Source organism: Temnothorax longispinosus, chromosome 12, assembly GCF_030848805.1.
Source record: "Temnothorax longispinosus isolate EJ_2023e chromosome 12, Tlon_JGU_v1, whole genome shotgun sequence".
In the NCBI taxonomy this organism is placed as follows: Eukaryota; Metazoa; Arthropoda; class Insecta; order Hymenoptera; family Formicidae; genus Temnothorax; species Temnothorax longispinosus.
In genome coordinates, this window is record NC_092369.1 from 3,538,299 (window position 1) to 3,557,123 (window position 18,825).

The window sequence follows — 18,825 nt, forward strand, 5'->3', positions numbered from 1 at the left end:
TTGTGCCGAATTTTATTTTTCTTCAGTGGCTTTTAGAATCTTTATTTATTAAAATAATAATTTAGGACTCTCGAAATTGGAAATTCGTAATAGGATGGCTATGAGAGTCAAACGCAGTTGTCTGTGCGTAGATGATCAGAATCACTGATTTATTCCAAATCCATTGAACTTGCTTCAAGCAGAAAACTTACCACTTTGGAATGGAGAACTGTGCAATATTTTAATTTTATTCGTCGTTTGATATCGCTGAAGATGGCTCGATCTATGAGCTGAAACGTTCGATTGTATTTCATTTGGAATGGATTTGGAATAAATCAGTGATTCTGATCATCTACGCACAGACAACTGCGTTTGACTCTCATAGCCATCCTATTACTTTATTTATTATTTATATTTTGCAAATGTCAGTAAACTATTGCAAAATGAGTTCGGAGCAAAAGTGTGTATTTTGTAACAACAGTAGTGAAACTAAAATCACACTTTTTAACGATAAAATTTTGGAAAAATGCAGGGAGATTTTAAAAATTCGTGTGACCTACAAGCTAAAGTATAATGAACTTATTTTACCAACAACTCCAGATAAAATCAATGGGTACCATGGAAATTGTTATAGTAATTTCACGGCTATTAAAAGAAAGTATGTTGACAAATACAGTGAATTGGTGAAATTACAGCAGTCTGGAAATACAATACCGGAACCTGATCCTAGTAAGTACATAAATTCTTATATGACTTTTTCAATACATTGTTGATAAATAATAAAACTAATTTATTGTTTATTTTATGTAACTAATAACGAATCGACTGCCTCATCTTCTGAGAGTCAAGCTACACTGTCTTGTCAGCCCAGCACGAGTTTGACAGGTAATAATTACAATTTGTTTATATTTAAATTAGTGTAGAACTAGACGCCGAGAGAGCCACGAAAAGGGACGCTATGGGCCCGGCTTGGTGCGGTAAGAATCGGCAGACTGTTTTCCCTCTCTCTTGACCTAAGGAAAACGTGCTTCTTCCTCCTCCGGGGAAAGTTCCGAAAAACCTCTCGTACATTTCTTATTCGAAAAATGTAAATTTTTGAAATGAAATTTTTTGTTAAGTAAAATAAAGTAACGAATTATATTTTATTTTACAGAAAATGTTGAAGAGTTAGACAATAACATGTCACAGTTATCTTCGCACGAAGAATAAGTAGATAGCGGCAATGTAATTTTTTTTTTTTGCGATAAAAGTCACGTAAAGTTCAAAATTATAAAGTAGTTCCGATTATTAAATCTGTGTCCGAAATGTTGATCGAGAAAAGCGTGACAAATGCCACTGCTCTAAACGATACGTAAATGTTAAGTAAAATTAAAGATGTACGATCGCAAAATTTAATTCATTACCATAACGCATGTAATAGTATATTGTGCACCAAGGGGCGAAATTCGGCTCGGGCGGCAAACTTCACACTCGTCTGAAAAAGCTTTTGCCCCGAGGTGCACACGATATTTTTCACAATATCTTTACGAAAAGTTCGACCTCCATGCCTAGAGAGAGGCGAGAGTGGCCATTTCACGTCAGGACGGCATAGCGGGACGAAAGTAACCACTTTCCGATGTGAAGGACGCGCGTGGAAGGTGTTAACTAAATATTCACTTTATTTTTGTGTAACTCAGACCACAGTCTGAGCCGTCTTTAATGCGTCAAAATTGATACAATCTGACCTGAGAGTGATGAGCGGTGAACAAAATGAGGTGTATATAGTCCGTGTAAATGAGAGGCAATTATATTAATTGCCGTCCTCTTCGATGAATCGCCCGTGAGCCGGTGAGACACGTGGCGGTCGGCACTCGCGCACATGTGAGCCTGAGTCGTCGTGTTGATGTACCCGAGTAGAGCTGGATGAGCGGTCGCTTTACATGTTAATGCAGTATCTCGGCAGCTGTAATCACTGCGTTGGGCACTTCAATGTGTAGTCACAATCGAAAATGCACAGAGCACACGTCGTGCGTCTGATCACTGCGCGGCCATTTGTACGACTCTGAATATCGCGAGGAAGACGTTGGCGATGAGCGCGCCCGTGCGGGCGCAAGCTGCCGCGGAGATCGGGAATCGATACCCGATCGATGCTGCCATCTGATCGGACGGCGCAACTTTAACGGAATCTCGAACATTCCGCCCGCCATCAGCAACCTTGTTGATGATTCCTTACTCTTGATCCTTCATCCGGTTGATTTGGGTAATATGGCAAGCTTGGCACTTGGCCGAGTGAGTGTCGTGGTGGCCGTCTTGAGGGTAACCACCCTGGTGACTCCATCCTTGCTGGGGTGCAAAGCTGTTACTCTGGCGAGTGGCCATTTGCACGGTGGAGAGCGTTCGTCGGTGAGCAGCACGATGGAACCCACCTTGATGTTGTTAGGATGATGTCACTTGGATATCGCCTGCTGGCGTTGCAGATAATGAGCCGACCATTGTGCCCAAAAATGTTGAACACGCTGCTGGATGAGCTGCCACCGAGATAGTCGTGAGGTTGCTAGGTCAATCAGAGATGGCTCGGGTATGGTAGTGATTGGACCTCCAATGAGGAAATGACCTGGTGTGAGCGCTGAGACGTCTTCAGGGTCGTCACTCAACGGTTCTAAAGGCCGCGAGTTGAAAATGGCCTCGATTTGCGTAAACAACGTTGTGAGTTCTTTCGTCGTGAGTAGAGCCTCCCCGATAGTCCGTCTCAGTTGAAACTTCAGACTTTACTACCGCCTCCCACTTGCCCCCCATGTGTGGAGCGCCTGGTGGGTTGAACTCCCATCTGATGCGATCATGCTGTAGAATTTGAGTGATTCGTTGATGTTCTTGGGAACTCTGGATGAACATTTTCTTAAGCGCGGCGTCTGCTCCAATGAATGTGGTCCCGCAATCCGAATACATGGTCTGAGCAATTCCCCTTCTGGCTGAGAATTTTCGGAAGGTTGCTATGAATCCTTCTGATGAGTAGTCACTGACTACTTCGAGGTGAATTGCGGAGGTGGAGAAGTAGACGAATACACAGATCCATCCCTTGTATGTTTTCGCACCTCGTCCTTTCCATGTTTTTGATGGTGAGCGGTCCGGCATAGTCAACTCCTGTATGAGTAAACGGACGTGACGGCGTAACCCGAGAGAGAGGTAGTTGGCCCATCAGTTGATGAGCACGGATCCCCCTCTGCCGAGCACACACGACACACCGTAAAATATGAGACTTCACCGGAGCTCGTCCGCCGATGATCCAGTATTGTTGCCTGACATGAGCCAATGTCAGCTGTGTTCCTCCATGCAAGGTACGCAGATGGGCGTGTGCAATGATCAGGGTTGAGAACCGTGAGTGGCGAGGCAAAATCGCCTGATGTTTGTTGTCTTGAGCTAGTGCTGATTGGTTGAGGCGGCCGCCAACTCGGATGATCCCTTGAGCGTCTATATACGCAGTCAATCGACTGAATGCGTGAGCAGTTGGTAGTCTCAAGTTGGCCGTGAGCATCTTGATCTCGTACGTGAAGTATGCCGCTTGAGTAGCCTTGATCCAGAAAAATCTGGCCTTCTCCAAAGCAGAGTGCGAGTCCAACGACCCGTCCCAGAACCCTCTCAAGAGAGCGATAAACCTGAAACAAAGAGCTGTTATTTTCAATTATTTATTGAGGGTTGAGTACCTGTATATGAGATCCCAATGATCGTCCGGCTGAGATGCAGCTGCATATAGAGCAATGCCAGGACGAGCCTCATGACCGTTCAACTCGTCCGGAACGCGGGTTGAGATGGACATGCTTCAGGTGTGAGAATCCACGGTGGTCCCGTCCACCATAATGAGTGGCTTTGGAGTTGAGCAGTACTTAATCCTCGTGATGCGCAGTCGGCTGGGTTGGACGTACCTGGTACGTATTTCCAATGTGCGTTCGCAGTGAGCTCTTGAATTTGAGAAACTCGATTTCTCACGAAATCCTTCCAGCGCGATGCATGAGATTTGATCCACGTGAGTGTCACAACAGAGTCCGTCCACAGGTGAGTTGCTGTAACGTTCAACTTCAAGGTGGCTTGAACGTATGGCATGAGTCTTGAGAGCAGCTGTGCTGCGGTGAGTTCAAGTCTCGGGATGGTGAGCCGCTTGAGCGGTGCTACCTTGGTTTTGGAGCACACCAATGAAATCGTGGCGCCATTCGAGCCGTGGACGGTGATAAATACGACTGCAGCCATTGCCAGTTGAGAAGTATAAAAAAAGCCGTGAAATTCCACTGATGAGGTACTCCATGTGGTTTGAGAGGTGTTACCTTGGATGTACCACCGAGGTATTGAGAGCTTGCAAACTTGTGAGTTCTTTTCTGATAATGAGCCACCGTGATGAGAGCTGGGATGGCAGTGGTTCATCCCATTTGGAGTTTCATGTAGCCAAAGCTCCTGCAAGAGCATCTTCGCCTTGATCACCACTGGTGATAGAAAGCCCAGTGGATCGAGTATCTGAGCCACTTCAGACCAAGCAAGGCGTTTGGTGAGATGATCGGTGTGCGACGAGATCCTTGTTGAGAATGTGAATGAATCTTTTTGAGGAAGCCATCTTAATCCGAGTCTTTTGGTTACGCAATCGTCAAATGTAATTTGTGAGCCCTGGTCTTTTTCTGCTTGAACCGCAGTGAGTACGTTTTGATGAGTCGCGTGCCACCTTGTTAATGGGAAGCCGCCCGCCATGCACAAGTCCGTTGAGCAGTATTGATTCTACTACCTGCTGAACGGTGTCGGCGCCTCCAGAATTGTCATCAACATATCGACCGTTGTTAGATGATATGGCACTTCATTGAGTTGTTCATCTATCCAGCGAGTCCGTTGTAAATTTCAGTCATCTTCATGCACGTTGATCTGCCTACACCCGTTGGTGATGTCAGTGGCAACTAAGTGTCGAAGTTGTCGAGTCCAGAGCAAAACATCTGATGTCTAGGTGCTGTGATGCAGATGCATTCGAGCCATCAAATACCACGCGTAATGTTGTGGTTGCACTGTCTGGTCTGAGTACTCCGTGATGTGGCAAATAATATTGTGTGTGCTGACTGGAAGCCTTCTTCATGTGATTGAGCTCTCGATATTCTGTCATAAACTGATGATACAGACGTCGATAGTTGTCATCTCGTGAGAGTCTTGTTTGTAAACTTTTCAAACATCGATGCGCAGTGAGATACGAATCGCCAAGAGTATCAGGTGATGATTTTAGTGGAAGTCGAACTGTGTATCGACCTGTTGAATCCCGTGAAACAGTACTCTTGAAATGTTCTTCACATTTTTGCTCGTCAGGAGTAAGATCGAGATTGTTGCTCGCAGGCACTTCTTCCTGTGTCCAGAATCTCGACAGTAACTCGTCGAGAGCATTTTCCCTCTCCTGAATCGATGCATGATGCACTGCAGCAGATGCCGATGCTGATGTGTCGACAGGTCCGAGAACGAGCCATCCGAAAATTGAGAGCTGCGCAATTGGCATCAATGTATCTTGTTTGATGATGTTGGGCTTGATGATCTGCCCATATGAGTCAGCTCCAATGATAATATCCACTGGCCGTGGTGTCAGAAAATCTGGATCAGCCAAGGTTAACTTGGAGAGATGCGGCCATTCCTGTGGTGCAGCGTTGAATGATGGCAGGATGTTCGCTGACGCCTGCAGAACGTGAGCTTGAATAATGACGTCTGATCTTGAGTGAAGTGAGCGGAGCTTAAGCAATGCAATTTCTCGAGTTTGCGTCGCCTTTCCGCCACCAATTCCAGTGATGAGAATGACGGAATGATGACGAATGATGTTGAGCTGGCGAACGAGAGATTCTGAAACAAAGGTAAGTTCTGAACCTGAATCAATGAGAGGCCATATGCATTGAGTATGAACAGATGAGCTGATCTGAGCCAGGGCCGTAGCTAGTAATGTTGAGTGTAATGAGCGGACCAAAGATGAGTGAGCGACGATTGCACCATCTTTCTATTGAGCTGACGCAGCTGAGCTGGTGATCGGCTTCGCTGATGAGTTCGACTGATGAGCCTCATGCAGCATCGTGTCGGTTGGTGCACTTCTTGCACCCCCGTGAGACTTTACATGAGCGGCCGTTGTGGCGGCCGAGGCATTTGAACCAAAGCCTCCGTGGTATGACTAATTTTTGTCAATCGCCTGTTGAAAGATCCCTAAATTACGTGCACATCACAATGAAGTGAGTGCCGTTGCAACAATCGCACGGGTAAATTAGATGCTGCCGTGCGGGCCGGTTGAGCTGCCACATGCTGAGCTGTCAACGTGCGCTTTGCTGTTGAATGAGCGCCGACGGCTGTGAGGCTTTGTCACGTTCGACGGTATAATCACCGCTATATTCCAGCCGCATAAATTTTTCGATTTCCATCCTAATTGCACAGCACCTGAAAACAATATAAGAATAAATAATCACACCTTAACTTAACTGTCACAACAATCACTCAGCTGATGCGAGCACGCGTTCTTAAAGTAATAGACACAAGCCTAGAGAACATGGCTGCCTTAAGGTATCCTTTCAAGCTTAAGCCCCATTTTCATGAATCACACTATAAACTTTTGGACAATCGCTTGTTAAGATTCCCCAGCATCACTAAAATTGATCGTAAATGAATATTACCAGCTTTATGAAATCCTTTATGCAATATAAATTCAATTCAACACACGAATAAATACATGTTCCATAAGAATAAACTCAGAAAATTAAATAAAATATAAATAAATTAATTAAAAGTAGATTAATCATAAGAACATAACCTTTTGTGCCTAAAGAATATTATCATGCTAAAATAATAATTATCTTACTAACATTTCTCAAACATGATTGTTATAAACAATTTAATTATATTATTAACAAACCTAGCTAATGTGACTGCTGGAACTATCATAAAAAGTCAAACAACTTTTGGTTATAAACCATTATTGTATCTCTCAAAATAAACTAATTAACAATAAAATTTATCATAAAATTATTATTAAAAATGATGAATAAAATCACTGCAGACACTCAGCAGAGCATGTCAAGTAACCTCACAAAAACCCCCACGTCATATCTCTTCTTAATTCCGAGATATAATTAAAAATTACGGAAATCCATAAAACACAGAAATTTTAAACAACCTAAAATAATGCCCTTAATTATCTGAACACAATAAAAGAAACCCCATCTTTTTATCTCTTACCGTTCTCGAGTTATAAATTATTAAAGTTTCACGTCCGCCATTTTGAATTTCCTACCCTTTAGACTTAAAAAGACCAAATCACTTTTACATTAATATTTTAGTCTTTTATACATTTTAAAACCGAAAAATTTCATTTCTGAACAAAAATTTTGACACCTAATTATTATGATAAAAATAGAATCTCTCATACTCCTAAACACCAGTAACGTTAACGACGATTTTCTATTTAAATTAATTAAATTAATAAACGAGATTGAAAATTGAACATTCACTCCATGAAAGACGAGGATAGTTTAATGCCAGTTCACAGAGAGTAAGACAAGGATAGCCACATAAACTCTTAATAAATTAAAATAAAATAGAAAACGAATAGTTTGAAATAAAAACAATACAGACGTGTATAAGAAATAATCATTAGAACCGTTCAATAGAAAAACATTTACTATATAGTTATTTAATTTTGCAACTTACTTGTATAAACAATCATAAACAAATTATTGACCATGTCAATAAATATTTTTAACTTATACCTCAGATCATATATAATAACTTTCATATAAGCCAAAACCTTATTACTCCATTAACGAAGGCTACACAAGTTTTTTTAGAAAATACAGGGTTGGATAATGAATTTTCCGATTTAGCGGGAAAATTCTGGCAACCCAGGTCGAACTGCTTGCATAACTATAAAAACCCGTTTCGGTAAATACGAATTTTGACCGCGCACGTAAACTCTGCATCAGTACACCTACGAAATAATAATAACTTTTATTTCTGCAATTGTTTATTTACAAAATATTTATAACAATAAAATAACGAATGCTTATAAACAAGATGATATTAGAAATTCAAAACCTCTTAAATAAAGAGAACATAACAATATTAATACGCAAATTAAAAAGTATCAATTTATTTAATTAATAATTTGTTATTAACAAATACATATATTAACAATAAAATTTTCCAATGCTATATTATTCTTTAGTGAAAGTCCTACAATATATTTCCTATATACTCCTATCAAATTCCCAACCATTTGCGAGATATAAAAATAATAAAAAATCTATATATATATATATATATATATATATATATATATAAACAATTTAATTTCATTGATTTCCTGTACTAATGAGAATGCTGACCATTTCTATCTGCACGATATATTATTAACCTGATATTAGAATCATTATTAACACCGCTAACATCGCTTTTATTAATATTACTATTAACAAATATATATATACTTACCAAAATTAATATAAATATCGAGCGTCAAGCGCCGAAGCGTTACTCACGAACCTGAGAAAGATAAAATTGTATTATGCGTAGCATAAGGAACACGAATCCAAGCGAGATGCGAGTATTGTACGATCTGAAAGAGAGAAAGAGAGAGTCAAATATACTATAGTAACTGTTAGACGAAGAGAGCAATATCTTTTATACTTTAGACATGCTAATAATGACTTTAATTGTACTATTAAATTATTCTACTATATGTAAAGTATGTCTGAAGAAACTTAAATAATATTCAACATATATTTGCACATTTTAAAAATTAAAATATTAAAGATTTCTTATATTCCTTTGTGATAAAAGTCATACCGAAATTTCATAATGAAAGAAGGTATCGCTCTCAATACAAATCGCTGTTAGACTAGAGAATAAAAATAGAATTCAGACGAGTCACCTGTATGACTCATTCGAGTGAATCTAGTCTTCGCATAGACCATATATGGACATGTCGAAGCAGAGCGCAACGCATGACCATATAAGGTAATGAATTTCAAGATACCACCCTATGACTCATTGCTGGCAAGCGAGCCACACCCCTAGAAGTAGACTCACATCCGCTAGACAACGCCTTATGACTCATTGTAACGAGGTGCGGTCACCTCCCACCACCGTTTCCAAAATTGTATAAAAGCGGAATCTTTCACCCTCTCGACGGAGAGTGTGGAACGAGCCAGGAAAGGTCACATATCTTATACTTGTTCCATCCTCCCACATAAGCCACTTGTATCGTAAAAGTTCTACAATAAATATCATACTCTTTTATATCAAAAAAAAGATAAAGATTATTAAATTACCTACCTTCGACGGATCCAAGGAGCCATAATCTACATTGCCGACCAACAGCTAATTATCCTGGGGTTTTACCTCCTTAACTGCAAGAAGAACCCATAAAAATTGATTTTGACGGAGACGTTCTGCCGGATCGAGCCACCTCGCATCACCCAGGACGTCACAGCTTCAAGATATGCATGCTCCTTGAGAAACGCCTTGTTCGCCTCTTCGAGATGCATTGAGATTTGGATGACCTCCTCTAACGGCATGTCCTCTGCACAAGTTGGCAGCGTGTCGCCAATATTCCGCACCGTCGCCAGGCGGTTCATTTAGGATGAGCTCCGTGGACAAGCGCACGGGTGAGGCTTGGCGTTCCGATGTGCGAGCCGGTGGTACCTCGAGCAGCGGCGTCGTGGTCTCCTTACCGCCCGTACCCGCCTTTGCGGGTTCCGTCATGTTGAGCCTTCCCTGAGCTGCGCACGATGAAATACCTAAGAAATGTCGAGACACGTGTAAGAAATGCTGCACGAACCGAGAACGTTCGAGAGACGCGTGAGAAAAACACTATGCAAATCGAGAGTCTACAATGTCATGTATTGAGCACGTGAAAATGTCTATTTACACTCGCGGGAGCGCGTGAACAGGTTTTCGTAACACTCGGGAGCGTGCGTGAGAATGTCTGTCCTTCACTCGCGGAAGCGCGCGATAATGTCCACGTGGCATGTCGTGAAAGGCATGCGCTGTTCACATGATCTGTGTCCGAGCTACAATTTAAGTTCCACGCATCCGGCTCGAAGGACCAAATGTTCGCGAAATCGCTGATTAATCCCGGCGATGGAAGCGGGATGAGAAGGACGCGCGTGGAAGGTGTTAACTAAATATTCACTTTATTTTTGTGTAACTCAGACCACAGTCTGAGCCGTCTTTAATGCGTCTTTAATGCGTCAAAATTGATACAATCTGACCTGAGAGTGATGAGCGGTGAACAAAATGAGGTGTATATAGTCCGTGTAAATGAGAGGCAATTATATTAATTGCCGTCCTCTTCGATGAATCGCCCGTGAGCCGGTGAGACACGTGGCGGTCGGCACTCGCGCACATGTGAGCCTGAGTCGTCGTGTTGATGTACCCGAGTAGAGCTGGATGAGCGGTCGCTTTACATGTTAATGCAGTATCTCGGCAGCTGTAATCACTGCGGTGGGCACTTCAATGTGTAGTCACAATCGAAAATGCACGGAGCACACGTCGTGCGTCTGATCACTGCGCGGCCATTTGTACGACTCTGAATATCGCGAGGAAGACGTTGGCGATGAGCGCGCCCGTGCGGGCGCAAGCTGCCGCGGAGATCGGGAATCGATACCCGATCGATGCTGCCATCTGATCGGACGGCGCAACTTTAACGGAATCTCGAACACCTCCCTAGGGCGGAAAGTGATCACTTTCGTCCTTCACTTTCGTCCCGCTAAATAAGGACGAAAGTGATCACTTTCCGCCCTAGGGAGGAAAGTGGTTACTTTCGTCCCGCTAATGCCGTCCTGGCGTGAAATTGGTCACTTTCGCCCCTCTCTACAGGCATAGAAAGTCGAACTTTCCGTGGAGGTGTTGTGAAAATTAAGTTATTTTAAAAAACATATATTAGCTCAGACTACTCAAAAATCAGAGTGGCACGGTATAAAAGAAGTTCATGTTTTAGTTGATAATGAAATTTATGATTTAATAACACACAATACGATAGAAAATAAACAATGCTATTTATTGAAGTATCTTGTAGAATAATGCAAAAAATGCTTTATATAAGTTAGGTGTAGAAAATTACGAGTCTTACAAATCAACTTTAACAAGCAATTATTTGTTAGAAAAGTTAACAAAAAAATTTGGCGATAATTTACAAGTAATAACGTTTCACAATAGAAAAATTATTGCACGAAAAGACGGCTCTGTGATTACAGATAAAACTTTCGGCGAATGTGAGGAGCTAGAAGTATTAGAGCGTGCGGCATTTATATTGCGAAAAAAATGTTATCGATTAAAGCTCAGCCTCTATCAGGCAATATAACAGCGCTCGATTTAATTAAGGGGGAATGCGAATTGTTTCGCAATTTTTCCGTTCAGTAATTTGCGGTAATGATCCAAGAACTGTAAAAAGTTGTAACTGCACTCACAAAGTAAAGTCAATCGTCCAAGACCTTATTTACGCAGTAAGTCATGGAAAAATTAAAACTTCTAAGCACATAACGCTTGGAATGACATTGAAAAGTATCACAAATAGTAGAAAAGTAATTAACATTATAAATAAATACGGGTACTGCTGCAGTTACAATACTATCGAGGAATTGGAAACTGAAGCTACGTTTGCCTCTTGTAGTAAATTGATTATTTGTCCCAAAGATATTTACTTATCGTCTAATTTTGTACAGGAGCAGCCTTCGACAATTACGATCGATTCGTTGAAACTTGTAGCGGTAAGGATACGTTACACGATACTGTCGGTATAATTTACCAAAATGTTGATACAGATATTTGCGATGCGCGCACATGTGATATGGAACGTACTGTAAATGAACCTCCCGCCAAAAGAAGACGGACGTTTTGACGCTATATGTCCGGAATTGGTTACTTACGCCAAAAAACCAAAATGAATGAAAAATTACTGCCCATTGATAGCGAACTGCGTACAGTTAATAACAGTAATTACACTTTTTACGAAAGGCTAGATGTAATATGGGTTTTATCTCATTATTTTAAAATTGCAAACACGCCAATGTGGGTTGAGTTTAACAGTAAAATCGTAGTAGCTAAATCAATCAAACAAAAAGTATCGTATCTTACACCGATCAATGCCTCGCCGACAAATATTTCCGTAGTATATGAAACGATGCGTCAAAGTCAGAGAATTGCGGAAGAGTTGCAACAACAATATATTCAAGTTACTTACGATTTAGCGATAGCCAAAGTGGCTTATCAAATCCAATCAATTGAGCATCCACAATTTAACAATCTATTTATTTTTGTTAGTGCATTTCATATAATGATGGCGTATTTTAAAGCTGTTGGCAAATTTATAGATGAGCTCACGACGGGCTCACTTATATTATGGTTGAAAGCGGATTATTAGTTTCCGGCTCGGTCAATGGATTTATCAGCGGAAAACATTTTAATCGATGTAAGCGTTTACATTCTTTAGTGTCGCTAGGATTGCAAGTTTTGTTGTTTGAAGATTTTTTAACCAAGCAATATATCAATGTAGAAGTAAATGTACTCGAAGTTATCAAAAAATTTCAGTCGAATAAGATTTCAAATTCGAAAATTTTGAATCCAACTCTCGATAAATTGTTAACAGATTTTTTAGATTATAAAAAAAGGCATTGAATGGAGACTTTGGAAAAACGCCGCAGTATTACGTTATGTACATTAATTTTGTCGATTACTATCTAATGTTTACGCGCAATATCCGCGCATCGGTGATTTTGAACTTTTTAAATAAGTTATTCCAAAAATAGCCAATTTATTTTTTATGTTTAATCAAGGAAACTATTCTTGGTGGTTAGTAAAATACCATGATATGCATCTATTGAAAGTTCAGGAAACACATCCAGGTTTAGAAATTCAATTTCGAAATGGGTTTTTCGGTGTCAAAAGGACAGATAAACCTTTCTCTAAAAATCATATAAATTTGACACTCAAACAGACGGTCAATGACGATGCTGCAAGGAGATTAACCGGAATAACACACTTTACGAATTCGATTAATGCTCGTCAAAGATGGTTAAAAAGTCACAGCATACGCTCAACACTGATATCGCATACGTACGAAGAAACTGGTTTAAAAAGAGCTCAAGATATTACTTGAGATTTGGAAAAACATAAAATAAAAAAGGATTCCGTTCAGTTGCAAAATTTCATAAATTTATTAAAGCAAAATTTTAATTCGTTTAACAGTGAAAATATCAAACGTGATTTTTTATATAACATTGGCACCGGACGAGCAGCTTCCGAAGAAGTTTGTAACTTTTTATTAAATGCAGAGAAAAATGGTAATTCGTTGAGAGAGACATTTATTTCTAAATGCGCAGAATCGCTAAATAGATTTGAAGCGACGATCAAACAAAATAAAATACTTAATTTTGCAAATTCAACCGCAAAGGGAGAGAAAAAGATCACAATTAACAACAAAGTGCAAGAAATAAGGTTACAGCGGAATTTATTTGGGCGCATGTTAGCCATTTCAATGAATGAAAATACAAACATAGAAAAGATTCTTACTTTTCCATTAACAGTTCCGATGTAATTGTGCCATTTAAACGGATCAATATTTAAGACTGATAAATCAGTTTTTTTACTTAAGCTACTAGAACATTACAAGCGCGCGCTACGCGCGCGCCATTTAGCTTTTTTTCTATATTATTACACAAAACAACATTTGCAACGCTATTGCTCTTTAATAATAACACATTAAGAAAAATTTAACGGTATATATATAACAACATGACTTTCAAATGACTTTGTACAGAAAAATCTTTATTTAAATTAATTTCATGTTTTTTGCAACGATATAACACTTTTAATAATTAATTAAAAACCTCGAAAAAAATACGTACAATTTTTATATACAAAATTTTTAACATGCTTCTTATCTCTTTGATTACGAAAGTGAATTCTTAACTCTCCGGCCCCGCCTCTCTCTCTCGTTCTCTCTGTTTTTTCTTTTTCTTTCTCTCTGTCTCTCTCGACCTTTCTTCTTTTTCTTTTAGTTGTCATCTTTAACTTTGTCATATCCAATCATGGAGAACGAAGAAATTACGAACACACATGCTATCACCATCTTTATCGTCGACGATTTACGCACAATATAAGTTTAATTATTTTTTTAAAACTTATTTCCTTTTCTTTTCCTCCATCTTTCTCTCTTTTTTCTTTGTCTCCTTTTTCTCTTGTTCATCATCTTTAAATAACTTTGTAATATCTAATCACAAAGAATGAAAAAATTATGAACAAACACGTTATCATCTTCATCGTAAATGAGTTACGCACAATATAAGTTTAATTATTAGTTTAAGGTTTACCTCTCACTTTTTTCTCCTCTCTCTCCTTCTCTTTCTTTCTCTTTTTTGACACTTTTCAATTTGCACACACTGTCTGCACTGAGCGCACACGTGCGTATATATGCTGCCTCTTTTCAATATTCTCAAACGTTATCAGGTTTCAAGATAACAACCGTTCACAGACGCGCGCTGCGCGCGCGTTATTTAGCTCTTTAAATTTTATACTTTTTATTATAATTTAACTTTTAACTACTATTATTTGATTTTTACCACGTTACACTATTATACTCACACGACAATACGCTAACGTTCAAACTGTCAAAACACACTCCGCGATGACAGTCTCTCATGGGATGAAACAAGCTACGGCGCGGCAATCAATCGAGATAACCAATCAGCATCGCGGTAAAAAGGCAACAATAAATTCGACTATCGACTTAACACGCCTTTTTTAAGAGTGGATTAGAAAAGGATGTTAAAAGTGTAGCTCCAACACACGCGGACGTTTGTTTGATAGACGGCTTTTATCTAATACATTGTATGAAAGACATACCAAATTTTTTTAGAAATATATCTAAAAAAATATTGCAGATGGTAACAACAAATAATAAAGCTCGAGAAATACACGTCATTTTTGATAGATATTTCACGCCCTCAATTAAAGATTATGAAAGATCTCTTCGAGGCGGTAACTGTAATGAGCGTATGTATGTGATTTCTGGACCTGATCAAACGAGACCCGCAGATTTTGTCAAAGAGCTTAGAAATTTTAAGGAAGCTCTTGTCCGTTTTTTAATTGTACATTGGCAGAGTACAGAAATGATACCATTTTTTGGAAATAAAACAGTTTTACTGAACTTCGATCAGTGTTATAAAGTTGATAATGAGACTGTTTTATTTTTGATAAATGATATATCTACACGCTAGAAGCTCATGAAGAAGCTGATACGAAAATAGTTTTTCACGCGTGTAATATTCCGAAAGAAGCTCACATTATAATAAAGTGTTCCGACACGGACATACTTATTATAATGCTAGCCAACATGAATAAGTTAAAAAACAATAGTAAAGTTTGGATTCAAACGGGAATTTTAAACAGACAGCGTATAATTGACGTGTCAGCACTGTATGATAGACACGGCGAATTATTTTGTAAATCTTTAGCAGGGTTTCATGTATTCACTGGATGTGACTTCAATCCAGCTTTTTTTTAAAAAGGTAAACACTTACCTTTAAAATTAAAGGTAAGTGTTTAAAATTATTACTATATATTTAGCGAACGATTTCAAAGCGCATTTGCTGAATTGGGCAGTGAAGAATGTGATAGAATAAATGTATTTCGAGATATTGAAAAATTTGTCTGTTTACTATATGCGATGAAATCACTTGATTCCGTAGATAATGCTCGCTTTGCGCTATTTTTAAAAAGATTAAAAGTTAATGACGTCAATAAACCATTAAAAAAAAAAGCTACAAAATTTTGACGCTTTATCGATACCTCCTTGTGCAGCTGAATTAAGACCGCAATTCTTAAGATCTATGTATATCGCCAGATTATGGAGCCACGCTCACAAGAAAATTCCGACTTTTTTGGTACCAGAAGACTGCGGATGGGTGATAATCAACTCCAAATACCAGTTCCGATGGTTCGATGGACCTCAGATACCATCTAGTGTTAAAGACATTGTTTATTGATCAAGAACAATCTGAAAGTACAAATCTTGGCACACGCTTTCAATCTCATATTTGTTAATAGTCATTTTTAATTTTTAATGTCTTTTTTCAGCAGATATCAACGAAATCGAATCTGAGGATGATATCGATTGTGAAAGCGAAGAAGATATGCAGTACGATGAATCCAATGCAAACAGCGAAATAGAATAAGTCTACAATTTTTTATAGTATTTTTTGTTAATAAAAAAATTATTCTAATGTTAAACATATCTTTTAGCACTTATTATATATATAATATAGAAATTGTTATCTTATTGTCGACATAATATAATTAACAAAATAACATATTGTAGTAACGCATCCTAAAAAGACTCAGGCCTCACGCTGTGATGACTATCGCATGATTAGTCTCATGTCTCATGTTCTAAAAATATTTCTTAGAATAATTCACACCCGAATCTTCAGGAAATGCGAGTACCAGCTGGATGAAACCCAATTCGGATTCAGGAATGGTCTGGAAACCGGGAAGCGTTGTTCTCCTTGAACGTACTAACACAAAGATGCAGAGACATGAACATCAATGTATTTGCATGCTTCATTGACTATAGAAAAGCATTCGACTACGTCAAACATCATAAGATGATAGAGATCCTCAGAGCGACTGGGATCGACAGAGAAGAAATACGCTTAATCTCAAACCTCTACTGGCAACAAACCGCAGAAGTTAGACTGGAATGTCGGATCAGCAATGTCGGAAACAACTCTCATCAAGAAAGGAGTGCGGCAGGGATGTGTCTTATCACCACTACTATTCAATATATACTCGGAGGCTATTTTCAAGGAAGCTCTAGGTCTAGAGGGAATTACTGGTGGATTCAGGATTAATGGCAGGACGATTAATAATATCAGATATGCTGATGATACCGTTGTGTTAGCAGAGAACATGCATGACTTGCAAAACATGATGGACCGCATAGTTCGACACAGTGAAAGCTTTGACCTCTTCACGAATACTACAAAAACCAAAACCATGGTTTTCTCTAACAATAAGACACATGTGCGTGCACATCTGATTATTAAGGGGGCAACTGTGGAACAAGTCTCGTCCTTCAAATATCTTGGAACCATCATGACCAGTCTATATGACCCTAAGAAAGAGATCAGATCAGGAATCGAGCAGGCTAGGAGAACATTTACGAATATAAAGACGTTCTTCACGAGATCGGATCTAAGTTTGGACCTCAGGGTCCGTATGATCAGATGCTACATATTCTCTACCCGTTATACGCGGTTGCGAAAGCTGGAATCTTGATCCAAATACGGAAAAGAAAATAGATGCTTTCGAAATGTATCTGTATCGTCGTATATTGCGCATATCATGGGTAAATAAAATAACCAATAAGGAAGTCCTCAGCCGTATGCAGAAACAGAAGGAACTCATGTTGGCAATCAGGGAGAGAAAGACGAGATATATAGGACACCTGATGCGAGGAGAAGATACGAACTCCTGCGACTGATCATCCAAGGCAAGATTCAAGGGAAGACATCCATCGGCAGGCGCCAAAATTTCTGGCTGAAACACATCAGAAGATGTTTGGCTGTACTTCAGTAAACATCTTTCGCATGGCCGTATCTAAGACTATGTTTGGATCGCCAACCTTCGAAAGGAGACGGCGTCATAAGAGGAAGAAGTAACGCATCGTACGGAACTAACTCGTTAAGCGCGATCGAGACCGCGCTCTTCATCACAGTCTGTCTCGATGTTGTCTTCAGTTTTTTCGTCTGCCATTTAGCACATAGCTTCGTTAACAGTTTAGTAATTATTACCAATAATTTTTAAGCATGAGGCTTATCATTTTTTTTTCACAAAAGTTAACGCCGCCTTGTTGCAGCTGCCGGCGCTTTCTCTTCCACGAAATCGTCTGCCAATAATTTTCCGCGTTTCGTAGCAACAAATACTTAACATTCCTATAATTTTTATCCCTGAGCTTTATCATTTTTTTCCTTGTAAAATTTGTCATTTTTGACCGTCTATTCCCGCCTTAATCTTCCTAAGCGCGCAGGCAGACTGGTCACTCAGTGTTCGGGAGCGCTAATGGAACCTCTCTAGCTATAAATATTTTATGTTCCTTATATCTTGCATTTTTATGTAGCCAGCTCTCAGTCTAGTATTGCACATTGACCATTTAGGACCCATCGACAAACAGTGTAATAAAATCGAGGACGATTCTAAGTCAGGATTGCCGAAACTGTAGGAACTATAGTATAATGCGGCATGTACTACGTTTACGCGAGCGTTACTTCTGTAGTAACTTACGATATATCACTCGTTTACGCGGAGTAAATTATCGTAAGTTACTACAAAATCCCGTTTACGCGAAGGAATTATCGTAAGTTGCTACAGAAGTAACGCTCGCGTAAACGTAGTAATAGCAACAGATCGATCGTCCTTCGGTCGCGTAAATATTTTCGTGTCCGCTTCGCGACAAAAGCGTTAGTCTTCTGTTTGGTAGTTTTTTTTGTTTAGAAGCATCGCGGCCCGGCAACGGGCGAACAGGCTCAGTCCTGCAACGACCGCCGCCGCACCGTAAGAGTCAGTCTCGTTTCACGGATCTGTATCAGCTAATAAATCCTGATTATTATTAAATGTATTAACGAGTGGCTTCCTCCCCTTACAATAATAGAAATAGAGTTTATACTTTTTTTTAAAGCAGAATAATTGGTATATTAAAAAGTCTATATAAATACAAAGTATAATAAATACAAAGTCAAATAATAACACATAATTAAAGTCAGGCGCCAGACTATTGTAGGACAGATTGCCGTTATACTGTATTATTACTGTAATTTAATGCACTTTTAC

The 18,825-nt window shown here is 39.3% G+C and overlaps 2 protein-coding genes across 2 annotated transcripts; both read right to left on the minus strand.

Annotated features, from left to right (window-relative positions):
- Positions 1-2,604: 2,604 nt before the first annotated feature.
- LOC139823264 (uncharacterized) lies at positions 2,605-4,689 on the minus strand. The gene is made up of 4 exons (XM_071795644.1): positions 3,879-4,689; positions 3,660-3,699; positions 3,221-3,611; positions 2,605-3,099 (listed from the first exon to the last, which is right to left on the minus strand). Exons 1-4 carry the CDS (start codon positions 4,687-4,689, stop codon positions 2,605-2,607), a joined length of 1,737 nt encoding a protein of 578 aa, XP_071651745.1.
- A 190-nt stretch (positions 4,690-4,879) lies between these two features.
- LOC139823265 (uncharacterized) lies at positions 4,880-9,702 on the minus strand. Its single transcript, XM_071795645.1, has 2 exons — positions 9,558-9,702; positions 4,880-5,829 (listed from the first exon to the last, which is right to left on the minus strand). Exons 1-2 carry the CDS (start codon positions 9,700-9,702, stop codon positions 4,880-4,882), a joined length of 1,095 nt encoding a protein of 364 aa, XP_071651746.1.
- Between the last annotated feature and the right edge of the window lie 9,123 nt (positions 9,703-18,825).

Coding starts and splice junctions, on each gene's coding strand:
- LOC139823265 (XM_071795645.1), bottom strand. CDS start 9,702: ATGACGGAACCCGCAAAGGCGGGTACGGGCGGTAAGGAGACCACGACG. Junction 5,830..9,557: donor AAATGAACCGCCTGGCGACG/GTGCGGAATATT, acceptor TCATTGATTCAG/GTTCAGAACTTACCTTTGTT.
- LOC139823264 (XM_071795644.1), bottom strand. CDS start 4,689: ATGGCGGGCGGCTTCCCATTAACAAGGTGGCACGCGACTCATCAAAAC. Junction 3,700..3,878: donor ACATTGGAAATACGTACCAG/GTACGTCCAACC, acceptor CTCTATATGCAG/CTGCATCTCAGCCGGACGAT. Junction 3,612..3,659: donor CATTGGGATCTCATATACAG/GTACTCAACCCT, acceptor TCTTTGTTTCAG/GTTTATCGCTCTCTTGAGAG.